This window comes from Scyliorhinus torazame, chromosome 5, assembly GCF_047496885.1.
Source record: "Scyliorhinus torazame isolate Kashiwa2021f chromosome 5, sScyTor2.1, whole genome shotgun sequence".
NCBI lineage: Eukaryota > Metazoa > Chordata > Chondrichthyes > Carcharhiniformes > Scyliorhinidae > Scyliorhinus > Scyliorhinus torazame.
This window is the reverse complement of record NC_092711.1, coordinates 250,645,609-250,664,971: the sequence shown is the minus strand read 5'-3', so window position 1 is coordinate 250,664,971 and position 19,363 is coordinate 250,645,609. Positions and strand designations below refer to the sequence as shown.

The 19,363-nt window shown below is 41.0% G+C and overlaps 1 protein-coding gene across 2 annotated transcripts in view; it reads left to right on the top strand.

Moving 5' to 3' along the window:
* klf5l (Kruppel like factor 5 like) overlaps positions 1–18,685 on the top strand; it is a 79,839-nt gene extending 61,154 nt beyond the window's left edge. For both annotated transcript variants that reach the window (XM_072505343.1, XM_072505344.1), the window contains exon 5: positions 15,278–18,685. In XM_072505343.1, the coding sequence (XP_072361444.1) occupies positions 15,278–15,456 (179 nt within the window). In that variant the 3' untranslated portion in view covers positions 15,457–18,685. The remainder of the gene's footprint in view (positions 1–15,277) is intronic.
* The last annotated feature ends 678 nt before the right edge of the window (positions 18,686–19,363 follow it).

Genomic DNA, 19,363 nt, shown 5'->3' with positions numbered 1-19,363 from the left:
AAGTGCATTCAGTTGTGTGAGAAGGACGGTTATTGCTTTGCACCCAGCATTATATAAGCATTAAACTGATCAATTTTCACAACTTTTACAACTCTCTTTTTAGATTTGGGACAGGAGTTGTAAACTAAAGAGTGTTCTTTGTACTCCTGGCAAAGATGATAATTATGGATGGTCCCTAACACAATGTGGCTTTGTTCTATCTTTATGTTAAGAGTATGGTGAGGTTGAACTGGTTAATCCAAAACAAGTCTGGATTAGTTTCATATTCATGGTTGAGTGTTTTTTACATTTTACCCAGCATACATCAGGCTCTGTCCTTATGGAACCACTGTGGAAGGCATACATAAAGACACCTCCTGGGAGCCTGATTGAAATGAGCAGCTGTGTTTTAATAACTTAGACAAAACAATAGAGATCATGTGCTGCTCTAACAAAATATAACTACACATTTTGTTGTGAGAATGTACTTGTCAAACTAGAAAAAGTTAACCCAGAACATTACTGTATTTTTAATTCAGTTGTGGGAGTAGTACAAGGGTATACATATAAACATATCAGCATATGAATTACGAGCAGGAGTAACCCATTCAGCCCCTCGTGCCTGCTCTGCCATTCAATAAGATCATGGCTGATCTCATTTTATTTTCAACTTCATATTCATGCCTATCCCCGATAACCTTTTGCCCCCTTGTTTATCAAGATTCTATCTACCTCTGCTTTAAAGATATTCAAAGACTCTGCCCAAGCCACCTTTTGAGGAAGACAATTCCAAATTCTCACAACCCTCTGAGAGAAATATTTGTTCCTCCTCTGTCTTAAATCAGCGATTTTAAAACACTGGCTCAAGCTAGTGAAAGATAATTTTAGGACATCTGTTCGGAAATTCATCTTCACACAAATGGACATCCATACTTGGAATAAACTTCTAGATAGAGCATTGGAGGCAAAGCCTTGGAATCATTTAGGAATCTACTGGAGGCTACAATAGTGAGGGCCAGGGTGCTGGTGGTTGGGGGTGGGGAGATTGCGGTGCACATATTGCTCTGGATGGATTAATTCAGGTGGGCTGAATGGCTGTCATTGTCTTTTAACTGTGATCTTGTGAAGTTTGAAAGCACTACCATGAGTTTCAAGTTCCCCAGGGAGATCAGGAAACTTGTTGAGTATTTTCCCTTTCTCACTTCTATGTCTGAAGATTGCCTCCAGAAAAGAAATGAGCCAATTCAATAACAATGCTGTCGCAACAAGAGAATTTCATTTCTAATTTAACACAGTGAAACCTGGCCTTCAAGTCCCTATAATTAAACAATCACCTCTCATAAGCAGGGATTTTGGAGGCTGTAAGTTCTCATTGAATTTAATAAAAACTGCACCATTGCGAATGCAGCAAAGTTACTGGTTGGAAATGAAAAGGAGAGCCTATAATTTTTGTAGCACAGAGGGCCCCAACCGGTGGCAATCAGTCATGGATCCAGGCAACTCCATTCTGTTTATATATGCATTTATCTGCTGGTTTGTCTTTTTTGAATTTTTGTCATAATTGTAGAAAATACTTTTTCTAGCACATTTATCCTAATGATTAGTAATTCCTAAATCAAACCGAGTCTGTTCATTATAACTGAAACTACGGCCTGGATTTTCACAATGATGAAAAGACTCTCCGTTGGTGCAGAAATGATGTAAGGGCCAGAAAATCTGAAGTCACACCAGTGAACACAGCACCCACTATTTTAGTGGGGGTAAAAGTGACGCCAGATAGCATTTTGCAGAGGCAGCAGCTGGTATGAATCCTAATTTTGTTGATCAGGGTGTGACACAACATGCAGAAATTAAAACTGGGAGCAGCAGGTCTGAACACTGAAGGATCATTTGGAGAGGTTGGGTACCCCTTTGGATATGGTCCCAGGACACCTTTAGGGGAAGTCGGTTGCCCTTTGGGGGAAGTCAGTTGCCCCTTAGGATTGCTCAAAGTATGTTTGAATGTGCATTAAAAAATAACGTCAATATCTGTCAAAATGAACTGTCAAAGGCAACTGTTAAGCTGTCAAGGCATTTAAACCATGCCCTTTAAATCTTTGAAGAAAATGTCTGGAGTGTTTTTTAAAAAACCATTGGGCACGGTCTAATCTCTCCTCTTTCCCCCCCCCCCCCCCCCCCCCCCTCACGCCCCCAAAAAATCTGAGTTTGTTCTGGGCGGGATTGCGTCGGGAACCACCCCGCTATCTAACAGCACTCTGTTGCTCTTTCGGGTCCCAGCAGGGAATGTCCCGTGATGCTGTGTCATTTCCTGCACTGAGAAACTCTGACAAGCGGAGCTCCTCAGTGTAGGAAGAGATTGGGACATCATTTTTAAATGGTGCCTCGATCTCTCGACCCTCCCATGCCCCCAACCCAAATATAAGGGAGTCCTCAGGCTCCCTTGCACTCTACCTCACACAGGCAGTACACCCCAGGGCCCAATCCCCAGCATAGGAAAATGTCATGGCAGTGCAGTTGTCACTGCCAGGGTACCATGGTGGCACTGCCAAGCTGCCCAGGTGGCACCAGCTGTGCCAGGGTGCTGCCCTGTCCCGAGGCTGATCACCCCCGGGGGTTTCTGATCACCTGGAAGGTGGAGTCTTTTAAGTATGACTCTAGCAAACGCCTTTCCTGCGATGCTAAAGCATTACGAGTATATCCTGCAGGACAAACTCAAATGCAGCAGTCCTCTCAAAGGCAGAGCTCCCAAATTTGTTAGCATTCATCAAAAAGGCCATTCCGTTGACTGGGGCACCTGCACAGGATGGAAGTTGGTCACATACATAAGCTCTTTCAGTATGATGAGGTAGCCAAAGCCAGATGACCAGTAGGATTCCTGAAGATCTGCTTCAAGGATGCCTACAAGTGTGACCTGAAGACCCTAAACACTGATTATTGCAAGTGGGAGACACCTGGCAACAGAGCGGAATGGCAACACCTGTGGGCTGGTGTGTGCACCACCACTATGACCAGTGGCCACAGTGGCTTGGCAACAGACGGCAACACTGAAAACAACAACCCACAACTTCACCTGGTGGCTTCATGTGCGGCATTTGTGGCAGAATCTGTCTCTCAAAGATTGGCCTCTTCAACCATCAGCAAAGATGCACCATCTGAACTGAATTTGATTCCTGCATGTCTGCCATCTTTTATAGATGGAAGAATGTTGGCTATGACTGCTTGCCTCCTGTTCTTGGTCATATAATACATTTTGATATCTGTAAGTGGCAAGCAAATAAATCGGATAGCAGGAATTTTTTGACAAAATTACAGAATTGTTAATTATTGGATAAAACATAGACAGTTTTGCCTAACTTGTTGTACCTTGTAGGCCTCACCTCATCAATGCTAATGCCATGAGGTAAATGAAGGAACACGAATGCTTTTGAAGATGGGTCACCTACATAAAATGGTTGTTTTGATAGGCAGCCCCTGAAGTCTCTGCTCTATCAGTGGCAATTGGAAATACTGCGTTTGGCAAAGGTAGATACCGTTTTCTCTAGACACACAATGCAGAGCATTGAGCCCAGCCCTACAGACGACAATGTAATATTGACAGCCATTGAGTAAGCTTTAAGAGGCAGAAAGTGAAAGTCATGCACCGTGACTTTCAATCAATTGCACAGTTCATTAACAAATACTCCACCGCACCAACTGCCGAGGACATTTGGAATCCACCTGATTTTAGTGTGGTTCTCTGTTAATAAACACAGGATAAAATGCTATTTAGAGCTTGCACTTCATGAGAAGTTGCTGTAAAGATTGGGTGCTGCTTGATGTACATTAAGTGGTCAGACACACGCAACATGACTGAATTCAAAGTGCGAATATTCACATGCGTGTGAAAATTGGAAATTGCTTTGAAGTGTCCATATCTAGCACTTATATTAGTCTGAAAAGCTGTGCAAATTGATAGTGAACTGAACAAACATAGAAAAACAAGTTTATTTTTCCCTCATTCAGTTCCTACTTATCTAGCTCTGTTTGCTTTTTTCACTGATAAACTTTAAGTGTTGGGCAATGGTGACCCACACAAACCAGTGTGTAGCTCATGTGTTTTCTGAAAAGCTTATCTCTGATGGCTTAATAGCTGCCTTAGTCATGCTTTGATAGCATGTTGCTCAATTATTAAAGACCAATTTGATTTCAACAACAAATTCTGATTTACAGAAACAATTCAAGTGTAATTTGAAGGGTAGCTGAGGCTAACCTCCATTGGGCACCACTTGTGGCAGATCTGTTGCTGGGAGTTGATTCAACACCTACCAACACTGAAATAATTTTCTCTCTAATTACCTTTCTCTCTCAAAGGCATGGCAGTTCCACAGAATAAGTAGCCCTTGAATATGTCATGGACAGTACTTTGACAGAATGATCAGTGAGTTGATCTTATTGCAACATAAAGTTCTGAGGGAGTTTGACAGATGTTGAGAGATGGGGAAATCTAGAACTAGGGGTCTCCCATTTAATATGGCGATAAAGAGGACTTTCTTCTCCTAAAGGGAAACCTTTGTAATTCTGTGCCTCAGAGAGCAGCTGGGGGCTGGGTCATTGAATATAGTCAAGGCTAAGTTATACAGGGGAGTTAAGGATTATGATTGGCAGACAGGAGAGTGGGGTTAATGCAACAATCCGACCTGCCATGGTATTAAATGTGGAGCATGTTCTAGGACCCTGCGCCTTGCTCCTATTTCTTTTGTTCTTATGAATGTTGATAGGCTATTCAAAAAAAATTATATCAAAGCTTCATGTGATCTTATTGTCTTCTTGTGTATTTTCTAGTTGGAAACCAGTGGAAAATAGCAAAGTACAAAAAAAAACATTTCTTAATAATTGTACACCATCAAAATAATGGAAATCAACCAACTCAATTTATACCAGGAATCAAACATTGTACCTTCCTGCTCTATATGATTAACACTGTTTTGTTACCTGTGTGGTAGGTAACATGTGCTACTCAACCCTTGGTGAGTGATGAGGTATTCTGAATCCCGATGAAGAAGATTTGAACTCTTCCAGTAGTAACAAAAGGTGTATTGAGTAACTACAACAATATTTACATGAGTTCTTTACTTTAACTATGATGCTAGTGATAAGGTTAACCAGATCTAACTATGGTAACTATATGTAACTCCACTGGCCATCTAAACTACTCTGCTGTTGCTTTGATCACAGTGCACCCAAGAGAGAGAGGGAGAGAGTCCCAATGCAGCTGCCTTTTATACCCCTGTTGGTCCGGCCCTCTAGTGATCATGTGGTGCTACTGATGTCACATTAACCCTTTGTGTACATGCACACATAGAGATCACCACATAGTGAATAGACTTCAGGGAAGCCCAGGATAAGCTACAGCAGTGACTTTCAAAGGAATTGACAGCATGGCACATTCAATGCCCTGCAACACCGAATTTGTGTCCATTCCATGGAAGGCCAGGCACTGGGAGGAAAGAATAGACTTGCCCCTTCACTTTGGGACCACACTGACACCACAATTTAGTCCGAAATCAATATTACAAGCAGTGTTCCCTCTGAGTTGTGCAGCCATGCAGCAGCCAGCATATACAAGTTAACCCCTTATTAAAACCCTTTATTATTGCACAGCCCTTGTATCACAAAACAAAGTTGGAAGGTCTATTGATTGCAAGAGGAACTAAACTATTATTTTTGGTGTAAGAATGTTTTGAAATTACACTATCTGATGAACAATTATCATGTTAGATCTCTTGCTATGCAGATGAATGGGAAAACTCACATGGCATAATTCAGAGATAAATAACATGTTCTTCTAGTTTCCTGTTCAAAACATTTCACCCTCCACCAGCATCACCAAAACAGATCAATCCATGACTTTTATTTTGTTGGAGATTCAAGGTTTAGGATTTCTTCAGGGAAGCTTTTTAATTACTTGGCTCCTTCTAGTACTAGTCCAGAACACAGGAAGGCACTGTTCACATGTATTTTTAAATTAACGTTTTGAACAATTTTTTCCTGTTTTACCCTGCCACAGGTTCCTTAGATTCAAGATCCACACAGCCATTTCAGTCGGGAAAGTAGACAAATAGATGGGAGACTGCTCCAGAGTTACTAAATTCTAGTGGCAGGTGGCCTGCTGATTGATAGGTTTCCCAAACTCTGGTTGGATGAATCATGCTTGATGTGGGGCTTTTGATCATATGGCATTTGGTCACGTAACAACTAATCATATGATGTCTGATAACACGCAGCTTTCCCACAGTTTGTACAAGTTATACTTTTACCTTGTAACGATTGGGCCTCCTGTAATTGAGTGTCTTGGCTAGCAGCATAGCACTAGCAGTTGTCATGCGAGAAGTTTATGGAACTGGGAGGCTGCCCATGAGCAGACAAAGGAAGTATACAAGCACAGCATTCTACCTTTCTCGTATATTGTTAGTAACGTTATTTGGAGGAGGAGGAGGGGGGAGGGGGTTCATCCACTATTGCTGGATACTTCCAGACATCCGAGCAAGAATGCAGAAAACCCTAATGTTAGCACTCACTCTCTCCAAAAGATAATTATTTCTAGCATAGAAATAATTCTAATTCAATGCTTCTGGTTCAGCTTCTCGAGCACCTAGTTTGCACAGTTAGCATCCTATAGATTCTCAATAAGTACATTGCATTTAAATAAACTGAGCATTTTATTAAGATATTCCCTAAATAGCTCCCCAGTGGGAGGAGGAGGAGGGGATTCTTAATTTGTGCAGAGTATTCATAGAATCCCTACAGTGCAGAAGGAGGTCATTTGGCCCATCAAGTCGGCACCGACCCTTTGAAAGAATAACTAAGGGGCAATTTTTGCATGGTCAATCCACCTAGCCTGCTCATCTTTGGACTGTGGGAGGAAACTCACATAGACATAGGAAGAATGTGCAAATTCCACACAGTCGCCCAAGGCCAGTATTGAACCCGGGTCCCTGGCACTGTGAGGCAGCAGTGCTAACCATTGTGCCACCATGCTGCCCAAAATATTGATCAGATTTCCCCAATTTTGGACTTCGCGTTATGGGATCAGGTTGCATAAACTTAGTTTATATTTCCTTGAGCTTAGGAGTTTGAAGGACGATTTCATTGAGGTGTTTAGAATAACAGGAAAAAACATAACTGTGACCAATATTAAAACAAACTGCGATAAGATTATGCTACAGATGAAAACATGTTCTCAGTTTTGAGTGCAACATAGACCGACGGACGTGATGGTAAATATCTCCATGGCTTTAACTTCTTTCCAAGTTGAGAAAAACAAGATAGTGTATAAATAAACCCCGATGATAGGGAAAGTTAGAAAGTCCTGGTGGGAACTGGATCAGCATAATAGGGAAGAAAGCATGAAGGCGCAAATCTTTTACTCCTCTTCTGAATGATGAGGAGCAGTACACATGAGATTCATCTTCCCTTCCTGGAAGCTCTTGGGACAATTGGGAATCGTCACAACTTTAAGAAAGATGCAATAATTTGTGGAGAGAGTGGTCGGGTGGGAGTGGGGAGAAGAAATTTTAATAAGAAATTAATTGAAGCGGAAAAATGTTACAAGCACTTACCTAAACGACGAAGGGGCGTAAGAAGAGGGTAATGTAGAGCATACTCTGTACCAATCGGCCAAAATGGTCTATTTCTGTGCTATATATTTTATATACAATGACAACTGCTACCCCCAAAGTGCAAACAGCTATTATTTTGGAATTTCCTTGTGTTCTGTTCACCAGTGCGGCCTAACCTACAGATTAATGATCAGAGGGCAGAACTCGTACAGGGGCCAGGATTTTCTAATCCCGACCCTCCCCACCCCCCGCACCGGGGATGTCACTGGCCAATGGACCTTGGCTGGCCCGCCACATCCTTCACGATGGATCCTGCCACGGCAGGGATGGAAAATCCTGGCCATGGGCTGTCAGATTTTGGCAAAAACATGAACATCATCAGGATGTTTGAAGTAAAGCCTGATCTAATCATTCCCATTTGCCTACAAGGAGTCTCTTATTAGCAATCTACCTGGTGTACTCTGACGCTTCTCCTCAATCCCTTCTAATCCTGGGGCACACGGGTGGTGAATCTGGGGCCTTGTTTGTGTTTGTACTGCAGTCTACTTATTCAGTTCTACTACATTCTGAAGTAGCCAGAAATGTCATTTGGTTTCAAGTCACTGTACTGCCGTTTGTTGCTATGCTCTTGTGTTTCATCCAAGAACTTGGACTCTACCCTGCAGTTACTAATATCAAACAGATTGTTTATTTTTGCTTGAAGCTTCATGGTATTTATTGAACAATGACGATCAATTAATAAAGGAAATAATTGAAGGGGCTTTTTTTTTTTAAAGCCAACAAAAAAGCAAATATTTGAAGTCTAAGTACCTATGCATTTCCTTCTCTCAGCTTTGTTATTCCTACTATGATAAAACATGTGCTAATATTTGGACCACACCTTGGTACAAAAAGCGATTCAGTCTGGTATATTCTATTTACAAAGTATTTGTTGACTTGGGCAGAATCTATTCTAAGGAACTCATTATCTGAGCCTGATGTGTTGGCTCTTTAACTGGGAGGCAGAGACACCAGATAGATTTTCTTGCCATTGTTCTGTTGTCAGGAGTTTCTACCTCGCGATGCTTAGAAGGAAGCACAAACAAATGTGAAGAATGTGTAAAAATCTACTTATGTGAAGGGAGATCAATAGCCTTTCCAAACTGAAAATACAAGGGTTTATATGTATGATTTTCGAGAGAGCGTGATGCAACAAAGTGGCAGTGCATGAGGTGATGAGAAAATGTCACTCACTTTAAAACTCTAAAACTCAAAGAATAACATCACCCTATTGCTATCTTTTTAAATATTTTGTTTAAACAGTGTGTGCGTATGATATTCTCAGGAGTTTTGATTTAAAGGCTATGTCCAGCTTGTCCTTGAGAGTAAGCATTATTAGTGATTGAGAGTGTTGCACAGGTTTACATTGTCCAGCAGCTAGGGTGTACACATGGATGAGTCCGATAGCCCTTTCCCTCCCTTCTTTTCATATGTTAGTATCGTAATATTTCACGTTAATGCAGCTCCCCCATATTAAAATTGATAAAATTTATTATCCATATAATGAATTAGCACAAGTATTTAACAGGCTTGTGATCTGATGTAAAAAAAAAACACAAACCAATAGCAAGTTCACTTCCCAAAAGCTTACTCAAATCCAAACTTTTGCAGTTATTTCTACAGCATGTTGTTTTCTAATTATCCGTAGATACAAGGTGGTGCCAGCAAAATTGTTTTTAAAAGTGCCATGAAATAAAAAGGGCTGGCAGCTTGGATACACAGGTTGCTGAGTGCCAGGAAACAAAGTGGTGCTGAACAGATGTGTTTTGAGCTGGAGACCCATATACAGTCAGGTTCCTCCGAGATTGGTATTAGGCCACAGCTTTTCGTGATGTCTTAATGACCTAAGAGTGGGTATACAGGGCACAACTTAAAAATTTCCAGATGACATTAAAGTTGAAAGTAGAGTGAACTGTGAGAAAGATAGTGGTAGACTCCAAGAAACCATGGTGAGAGTGGTGAAATGTGCGGACATGTGGAAGATTAAATTTAATGCAGAGAAGTGTGAAACATTTTGGTGGAAAGATTTGAACAGTTATTTAAAATAAAGAGCATAATTATGAAGGGGCGTAGGAGCAGAGAGACTGGGGGTGGGGGTTTGTACACAAGTACTTGACGTTAGCCAGGAAAGTTAAGAGGTTAAAAAGGCAAATGGCTCGAGGGCTTACAATACAAAAGCAAGAAATTTATGTGTTGGGTAGGGTTACTGGGTTATGGGGATAGGGTGGCGGTGTTGACCTTGGGTAGGGTGCTCTTTCCAAGAGCCGGTGCATACTCGATGGGCCGAATGGCCTCCTTCTGCACTGTAAATTCTATGATGAACCTATATGAAACATTAACTCAGCCTTGATTGAAGAATGTGTCCAATTTGCTGGACACCACATTTTAGGAAGGAAATTAATGAAACTTTATTGAGATAGAGTAGAAAGGTCTTATGGGAATGGTTCCAGGGATGAGTTATATGGATAGAATGGAGAAGTTGGGATTGCTCTCCTGAGAGAAGAGGAGTGAAAGGCACTGCATTAGTGAATGTCTTTTTCGTGTTAATGCTTACAAAAACAAGCAAATGTGGGAAGGATAACATTTTTAAAAGCCAAAGGTGCTGGTTTAATTTTAAATAGCTTCCAAGGACACCATAACTACAACAAAATTGTAGAATCATAGAAATGTTACAGCACAGAAGGAGGCCATTCGCCCATTGTTGTCCTTCCCACAATTGCCCTGTTTTTGTAAGTATTAACACAAAAAAAGACATTCATTTCTGCAGCGCCTTTCACATCTTGAGACGAGACAATTTTTAAAATATTCATTTACGGGATGTGGGCCGGGCCAGCATTTATTGTTTATCCCTAACTGTCCTCCATTTCAGAGGGCATTTGAGAGTCATGATGTATAGGCCAGACCAGGTGAGGATGGCCGATTTCCTTCGCGAAAGGCCATTGGTGAACGGGCTTTTCGAATAATGATTTTGTGGTCATCATTAGACCATTAATTCCAGATTTCTTTAATGAATTCCAATTTCACCATCTGCCGTTGCAAGATTTGAATCCTAGTTCCTGGACCTGGCTCTCTGGGTTACTAGTTCAGTGACAATACCATTGCACCAATGCCACTGCCTCCCCGTAAAATGAAGTACTTCTGATTGTCTAGTCCCTGTTGTATTGTGGGAAACACAATATCCAATTTGCGCACAATCAGGTCCCACAAACAGCAATAAAATAAAGACCAGAATTTGTTTTAATGGTGTTGATTGAGAGATGCGTATTAGTCAGGGCACCAGGAGAAATTCTTCTGCACTGCTTTGAAACAGTGCCATGAGATCTTTTACATTCCTCAGAGAGAATAAACATAGCCTTGGTTTAAAGCCTAAACTGACAGATGACACCTCCAACAGTACAGCACTGGAGTGTCCGCCTAGATTTTGTGTTGGGTCCTGAACCTACAACCTTCTGATTCGGGCAAGAGTGCGACAGCTGACACCGAGTGACACTTAGTGAGGTATGGTTCCATGGGCACCTAAACAGGCTGAGGTTTGAACTGAGGACTTTCTAGTCAGTTTGGCAGTGTGCTTTTACCTAGTAGGTCACTGATGAATTCGATATCTTTCTTTCTAGTCTGATGATTTTCTGTTTTAGCCCCATAGGACAGTAAGTGAACTAAATTACCCAGCTATCGCTTAATTTGTTAATCCAACTCCATCTCATGTTCCAATGTAGAATACAACTGTGTATACATTACAGTCTTATCAGTACACGGAATCTCAAAAGCTCTATTATTTTCATCCACATAATTACGTGCACTTTGTTATAATTTTCCTGTCCGGTAGCTTACCTGGCAATACTGAGAAAGCATTGTTATATTATTAGAAATGTAAACTAACTCTGGACATACACAGTTTTGTGCACTCTCATCTGACGTCAGTGGACTGGCATTAGGCCATGGCATATTGGTGAAATTTGATTGCGTTTAAACCTGCGTGAATTATGTCTGTCAACTCAAGCAATGGAACAGCTAGACTGTATTTTGTATGTAGGGCAAACAAAATTTGAATGTAAATCCTTCCCCCAAGTTACATCCAAAATATTTTTTAAGTCGCCCCAGTGGCTTTGAAAAAATGTATCTGTTCCTTGTGAACAATAGATTCCACTTTCATGGAGCGGGACTATCTGATGCCGCCATTCTCAGGGTCGCAAATTCCTACCCGAGGTCAACGGACCTTTCAACGGAGCGTCGAATTGTTCATCCTGCCCAAGATGGGCTCGACCAGAAAATGTACCCCCATGATTTTTGCTAAATGTGCTGATCTCAGCCCACACAGCTTTGGAGCCTCAACATTTGTTTCCAAATCCTTTAGTTAGGGAAAGAGAATGATTGGCAAGCGATCTCCTGTTTGACCACTGCATAATAACTCCTAGTGACAGCACACATTTGTGGATGGTGGAGAAAAATAGGGTTAGGCTCAGCTGTACATATCAGAAAGGCTGCCAGCACTGGCAAATAGTACCTTGTCCTTTTCAGGAGTTAGTATCAGTTTCTCCTTCTGTGAGTGATCATGAAATAATTTTGAGATGCAGGGTCCTTCCACCAGTTGGAAAATCAGCAGGAACTCGTCACTTCCCCCGTGGAGGCCCAACGCAATTAAATACCTGTCAGGCTTTCCATGTAATTAAACGCTGAATGAGGTGTAGATCCAACCCTGCAAGAGCTGGACCAGCAGCTCTCAATTGCTGGTAGTGCCACTGGGAGCAGTGGCCACTGCCAGTAATAGACTGAGGCCCAGCCCAGGATCAACACAGTTGAGTGAGAGCAAGTTGCGGATCGTGGAGAGGATTTGGCTAGAGAGGGATATTGGAGAGAACGACAGGGTTGTGGTTTACCCCGACTATTTCAAGCACTGAATGAGGGCCCACCCACTCAAGCACCCCCCCCCCCCCACCCCCCCCACCCCAAAGTCAGGCCCTTCCCACCCCCAACTTAATTGGAGACCGTTTTCTCTTACATTTAATCCAATGCGGATACTCTCACCCGATTCTCCTAGTGCTTCCCCACCTAGTTTGCTACTGCCCTCATATTGCCAATGATACCCACTTTCAACCTCGTTTTCACTGGGTCCAGGCCAGGTGCGAACTGCATATAAGCAATACTATGTACGTCAAGGACATTGCAGTTCCTGTGTAATAAAAGGCTGGTGGTGGTGTATTGGTATTGACACTGGATTAGTAATTGGTGGTGGTGGTGTATTGGTATTGACACTGGATTAGTAATCCAGAAACCCAAGGCCTTATTGGGGACTTGGGTTTGAATGTCACTATGGCAACAAGAAAACACATCTGGTTAAATTAAAATTTGTTGTAACCCCAATGGGGGTCCCATGACCTCCCTGGAATACGAATTTCCCCTTTAACGGGGGCGGGGGGGGGGGTGGGGGGGGGAGGAAATCAGACTCCCACTTTAAGGGACTGGGCTGCCCCTCTGCAAAGAAAGCCCCAGCTGTACAAAATTCCCGGCCTAGGTGCAGGTCGGGAAAGAAGACCCTTGGGGGAGTATTAGGTTTGTGTAGAAATAAATGTTTGACTATCGTCGGTCTATGTGTTCTACTTATCACGGATTCAACAAAAGTCTAATGATGACCATGAAACCATTGTCAACTATTATAACAACCCATGTGGTTTAGTAATGTCCTGTAGGGAAAGAGATCTGCCATCCTTACCCAGTCTGGCCTATTACATGTGATTCCAGACCCACAGCAATGTGGTTGACTCTTGAAATGCCCTTTGAAACAGCCTGGCGAGCCACTGGGTTCAAGGGAAATTGGGGATGAACAATAAATCCTGGCCCAACGCCGTCCTCATGCCATGAAAGAATTTTTTTGAAACATCCATTGATGGTAATGGTCAATCATTGGCTCCACCTCCATGTGGCGTGTTACAATTCTGATCCTTGAGGAGTGATATTGGCCATTTCATTCTTAAGTTCATAAGATATAGAAGCAGAATTAGGCCATTTGGCCCATAGAGTTTGCTCCACCATTCTAACATTGCTGATATGTTCCTCATCTGCTATCGACAGTGTTACAGACCAAGAACACATGACCTAGGAGAAGGTGTAGGAGGGGCTGTTTAGCACAGGGCTAAATCGCTGGCTTTGAAAGCAGACCAAGGCAGGCTAGCAGCACGGTTCAATTCCCATAACAGCCTCCCCGAACAGGTGCCGGAATGTGGCGACTAGGGGCTTTTCACAGTAACTTCACTTGAAGCCTCCTTGTGACAATAAGCGATTTTCATTTCATTTATCCTCCCGAGCCTAACATCCTCAATGTGATCATGGCTGATCCCATCCTGGCCTCAACTCCAGCATCCTGCCCGTTCTCCACAACCCTTCAACCCATTGCCAATTACAAATCTGTCTAACTCCTCAAATTTACTCACTGTCCCTGCATCCACCACACTCTGGGTAGAGAATTCCACAGATTCACAACCCTTTGGGAGAAGTAGTTTTTCCTCATCTGTTTTAAATTTGCTACCTCTTATTCTAAGATTATGACCTCTCGTTCTAGAATGCCTCACAAGAGGAAGCATCAGCTCCACATCTACTTTATCCATACCTTTTAGCATCTTGTACACCTCAATTTGATCTCCCCTCATTCTTCTAAATTCTAAAGAGTATAGTCCTAAACTGTTCAATTTCTCCGCGTACAACAAACCTACCCTCTCTGGAATCAATCTAGTGAACCTCCACTGAACTGCCTCCAATGCCACTACATCTTTCCTCAAATAAGGGGACCAAAACTGTGCACAATACTCCAGTTGTGGTCTTACCAATGCCTTGTATAGATGCAACAACACTTCCTTACCTTTTATACTCCATTCCTTTTGCTATAAATGCCAACATTCTATTTGCTTTCCTTGTTATCTGCTGCACCTGCATGCTCGTTTTCTGTGACACAGGCTCAAGGACACGCAGATCCCTCTGCATCGAAGCAACCCAAAGTCTCTCCCCATTTATACAATACGTTGCCTTTCCATTTTTGGTCTAAGTGGATCAAATTACAAAATTTAGGCTTCTATTTCTAAAAACATCTTTTAAAAGAAGGAAATATAACACTTTTATTATATGAACATAGGATCAATTTTAACTCCCTCTGCTCAGTGGAATTGAGATAATAGCCCATGAAAAATCTTACTGCCCCATTCCTGCCCTTTACAATTTTCCTGAGTGCATCTTCATGAGTTAACGAGGCAACCATCTCTTTCAGACATTATAATATAGTAATCAAGGTCCTATGGCAATTTTGAAGTACCAATGAGCCATGCACATTTCACCATTGACATGCAGCAGTGAACCAGCGGCCAAAGGCAAGCCAATAAATAAAATGTGTGAAGCCAGGAGGAGCCTGAACAGCATTCCGTGTTCATCGTTAAATGTTGAAATTAGGCCTAGGCCTCAAAATAGTTTGGGCCAATCAGCAGGGTCTTCTGGCAGACTTTCAGCTTTTGCCTTTAGATAATTAGAAAAAGTCTCAATAACTGGGTTGAGTGCAAATATCATGGAAATTCACTTAGTAATGTTTCAGATTTAGGTGTATGGTTCTTTTCTTCAGATTATGGAAATTTTAAAGTATTCTTGACCACTTTATTTACATCCATTTGTTTCAATTACAGGTGAGAAACCATACAAGTGTACATGGGATGCTTGTGATTGGCGTTTTGCCCGTTCCGATGAACTCACAAGACACTACAGAAAGCACACAGGAGCAAAACCCTTCAAATGTATTGCTTGCGGTCGTTGCTTTTCACGTTCAGATCATTTGGCTCTCCACATGAAGAGACACCAGAACTAAGCCAATATCTGTCGACCAGACAATGAGTGTGACTGATTTCTAAAATGTACAGATGAACAAAGTACTGCCATTATACACACGCGAACACACATACACGTGCACACAAACAGGAGATAAATAACTTTGTATCTTTGAGAAGATATATTGTTGGGAGAAAATCAGTTGCTTTACTGGAAACCAATTCAGCAAAGCTTTTAATTTGCAAAAAGGATAACATTTGTATTATTTATTTTTTTATTTCCTGGAAAAGGATCTGTTATCGCAAGCCTGAAATATTATTTTAGAAACTGTTATAATGTTAAGGAAACAAATTACTGATCAGCAATAAATTGATATTCATTCGACACACAATCTTGTAATTTAATTAGCTGACTGCCATGCTTAAATGGTCATATAATTAAGGAACAAGACAGCACCTGGTGCTACATTATAACTTGGAAATGACTGAAAGCTTGACAAACAATTAACCCATTCTGATCTATTCCCCTCCATATTGATTAACAGAAGGTTAACTTGTTTATTTTTTAAAAATTAGCACCTAGTGAGAGGAATATAATATGTACACATTAAGGAATTTGGTCAAGCATTCTGCTCTCCCTCCAAAATGAGCCTTAATTGATGGAAACACAATTTGGAGAATCAGTCCTACAGGATTGTAGCCATATCTGTGGCCTCCAATCTCAGCACTAGGAGCACAGGATTGCTGAATTTATCCTTGCGGATTAATGAACTTTGTGTGTTTGCATTAAAGATCCTTACTGTAACATCATTCACAGTCATTTCTTAGTTTATATTGGGAAAACAATGCTTTCAGGCTGCATGGGAAGATAGGTAGAATCAAATACCATTTAAAACATTCAAAAGAAAGGCACTTCATCTTAATCTGTAGCACTAATAGTACCGAACATGGTAAAACCTACAACAAGTGCAGCACAAGCTGATTCAGGAATGCTCCTCATTCCAATTGTGCATTGAATCAAATGGTTGAACAGCTGTCAACATCATTCAGACACTATAGTACATCCTAAAGCTCTTAATTCCATACTTTCTTTTTGAAGAAACAAAAGTAAATGTTGTTCTCCAACAATGATCAACAATTGTGAGCAATTATGCTGAAACCTGAGAAAAATGTCTTAATTTGTCATTTAATCCTTAATTAAAACTAACTGAATATTACCTGTATTTTGTGCCAAGAACTCCTGTTTAAAATATACTGTTACTCTTTTTATTATCTCGGTGTATATGAATTGCTAAATATTGATTGTATCGACAAGGGGCATTTGAATGTAGACAATTTGCCTTAAAATACTAGTTTCAGGTATTGAACATTGTGAGGAAGAATTTTGTTTTAGAAAGTATTGGATATAATGCTTGGTGGGGAAAAAGATGCGACAACTACTCATGGTCATTGTCTATCCAAATTATTGTAACTGGTGAATACCAGCATCATTTATCCAACCATTGACTGCTGTCTATTCTTAAGGTTATCAATTTCAAATAATTTAGATGGCCTGATTAAGCATTGTCCTCACTATGTTTATACCCTAATTCAGCTAGTTTCCGTAAACACTGGTGTCTGAGGTTTTACCGAGAGATTAAACTGATCTTCATCCTGATTAAGAAATTTAGTAACAACAAAAGTTAAGTGTTTGGCCCGCATGCAATCTCAGCATTACTTAAAACTGTTATAATGGATATTCTCGCATATATTGCTGATATTCTTGTGAACATATATCCTTGTATGTCTCCGCACTTCACTGATTGTTTTGCAAATTAATGGAAGGAATCAGAAATTGGTATTTATCTGTACATGCATACAATTTGAAAAAATATCAAATGGCAACAGGTCAGTAATTTGAAAAATGAACTATTAATGTGCTCCTATCACAGTGTGTGAAGGGACACACACACACATGATTATGGTTATGAGTATAAGCATATGAACATACTGCAGTGACAAGTTTATGTGAAAATTTAAAAAGTTGAACTGAGACTTCCCAGGAACTAGGTTAATCAGATTCAATCTGGGGGCACTTCGCAGCTATAATGCTGAATGAAGCATTTCGGAAATTAGCTACACAAATTTTGGTGTTTGACATGCTAAGTGCAGACAGACCAGTTTTCAATGGTTTCCCCACCCTCAACACCCACCTCTCTCCAAGGCGGCTCATAATTTGAGTAAAACCCTTTTACACCATAAATTCACCCCAGCCTTTTACATGGGAACAGGAGTAGGCCACTCATCCCACCCGACCTGTTCCACCATTCAGGACTCGCCTAAAGAAGAAGCTACGCTCCGAAAGCTAGTGATTCCAAATAAACCTGTTGGAATTTAACCTGGTGTTGTAAGACTTCTTACTGTGACCATTCAATTAGAACATGACTGATCTAAAAGTATCTCAACTCCATTTACTCACACTTGTTTCACATTTCCTGTTAAATTCCCATTTGGAAGTTGTGAATGTTCAAATTGTAAAAGATGGAAAATCAGTCCCAACCAACAATGACATTCACAAATCTACTGGAGAGAATTTTACCAATTTGAATGATTCACCAGGAGGAGAGGTGATTCAGTAGACAAGACAAGTCAAGCAATTAACAATATTGACAATAATAATTGTTGGTCCACATTTTGGACTATCCTCAGTGTCAATCAAGGAGGTAGTGTGGATAAAATGGTCTAACACTGTGAAGGAGAACAAGGGGATTAAAATATCCCCTAAACCACTTGAAAAATTGCAAAAGATTCATTTTGGGGATACGTAATCAGCCAAGTAAATCCACGTTAATTAAGATGTTACGCAAAGGAGCACGCAGCACGATCAACTTTGATGGAAGATTCAGTGTGGGGTTGTGAACTATTGGATGAAAGGTTTACACTAAACTTGTGGCTCATAACGTTTTTAATTATACGTTAGTTTTCTATCAAGCTCCCTAAGAAACATTGGTATGTAAATATTGGGATATTTAGTAATGTATATAATTTTTATATGTTAAAGTAATGTTTATATTCAGAACAAAGGGGAAGAAAATGGTGGTAGTTTTGCTTTGGTTTGTTTTAAATGTATCACTTATTTTTATAATGTGTTTCACAAATTTGAAGAAAAAAATCAAAAATATGAATGTTTTTAAACAACAATCTTCCAATATACAGTGATTTCAGATTTTGTTAAAAGCTGTACTGTATAATAAAAGAAAATGAACAAAATAAAGTTGTTTATAGATGAAACATTTGATTCATTTTCTTGGGCTTCTAATTTATTCCAATTGTATATCAATTAGAATCATAGAATCGCTACAATACAGAAGGAGGCCATTCAGCCTATTCAGTATGCACCAACCCTCTCACCTAGGTCCACGCCCCCAGGTTCTCCCTGTAACCCAGTAACCCCACCTAAGGGTAATTTAGCATAGCCAATCCGCCTAACCTATACATCTTTGAACTGAAGGAAACCGGAGCACCCGGACGAAACCCACGCAGACACGGGGAGAAAGTACAAATTCCACACAGTCACCCAAGGTTGGAATTGGACCCGGATCCCTGGCACTGAGGCAACAGTGCTAACCACTGTCACCGTCCCACCACTTTTTTTAAAGACACTCCCACTCTGTCATAGAATCCAAACAATGCAGAAGGCGGCCATTCGGCCCATCAAGTCTGCACCGACCCTCTAGAAGACCACCCTACCTAAGCCCAATCGCCAGTTAGCTTTTAATAAAGCTAAGAAGATAGGTGGCCCGCAGCAAAGAACTTAAGAACCACAAAAAATGGCTCCGCAGTACTGTTGCTAGAATGTTGTCAGGCCCATAACCTTGGCTGTATCCAGTAACCTCAACCATTTCTTGTTATCGCATGGAGTGAATTAAATTGGCTGGCGTTTGTGATATCGGGGAACCTCAGGGATAG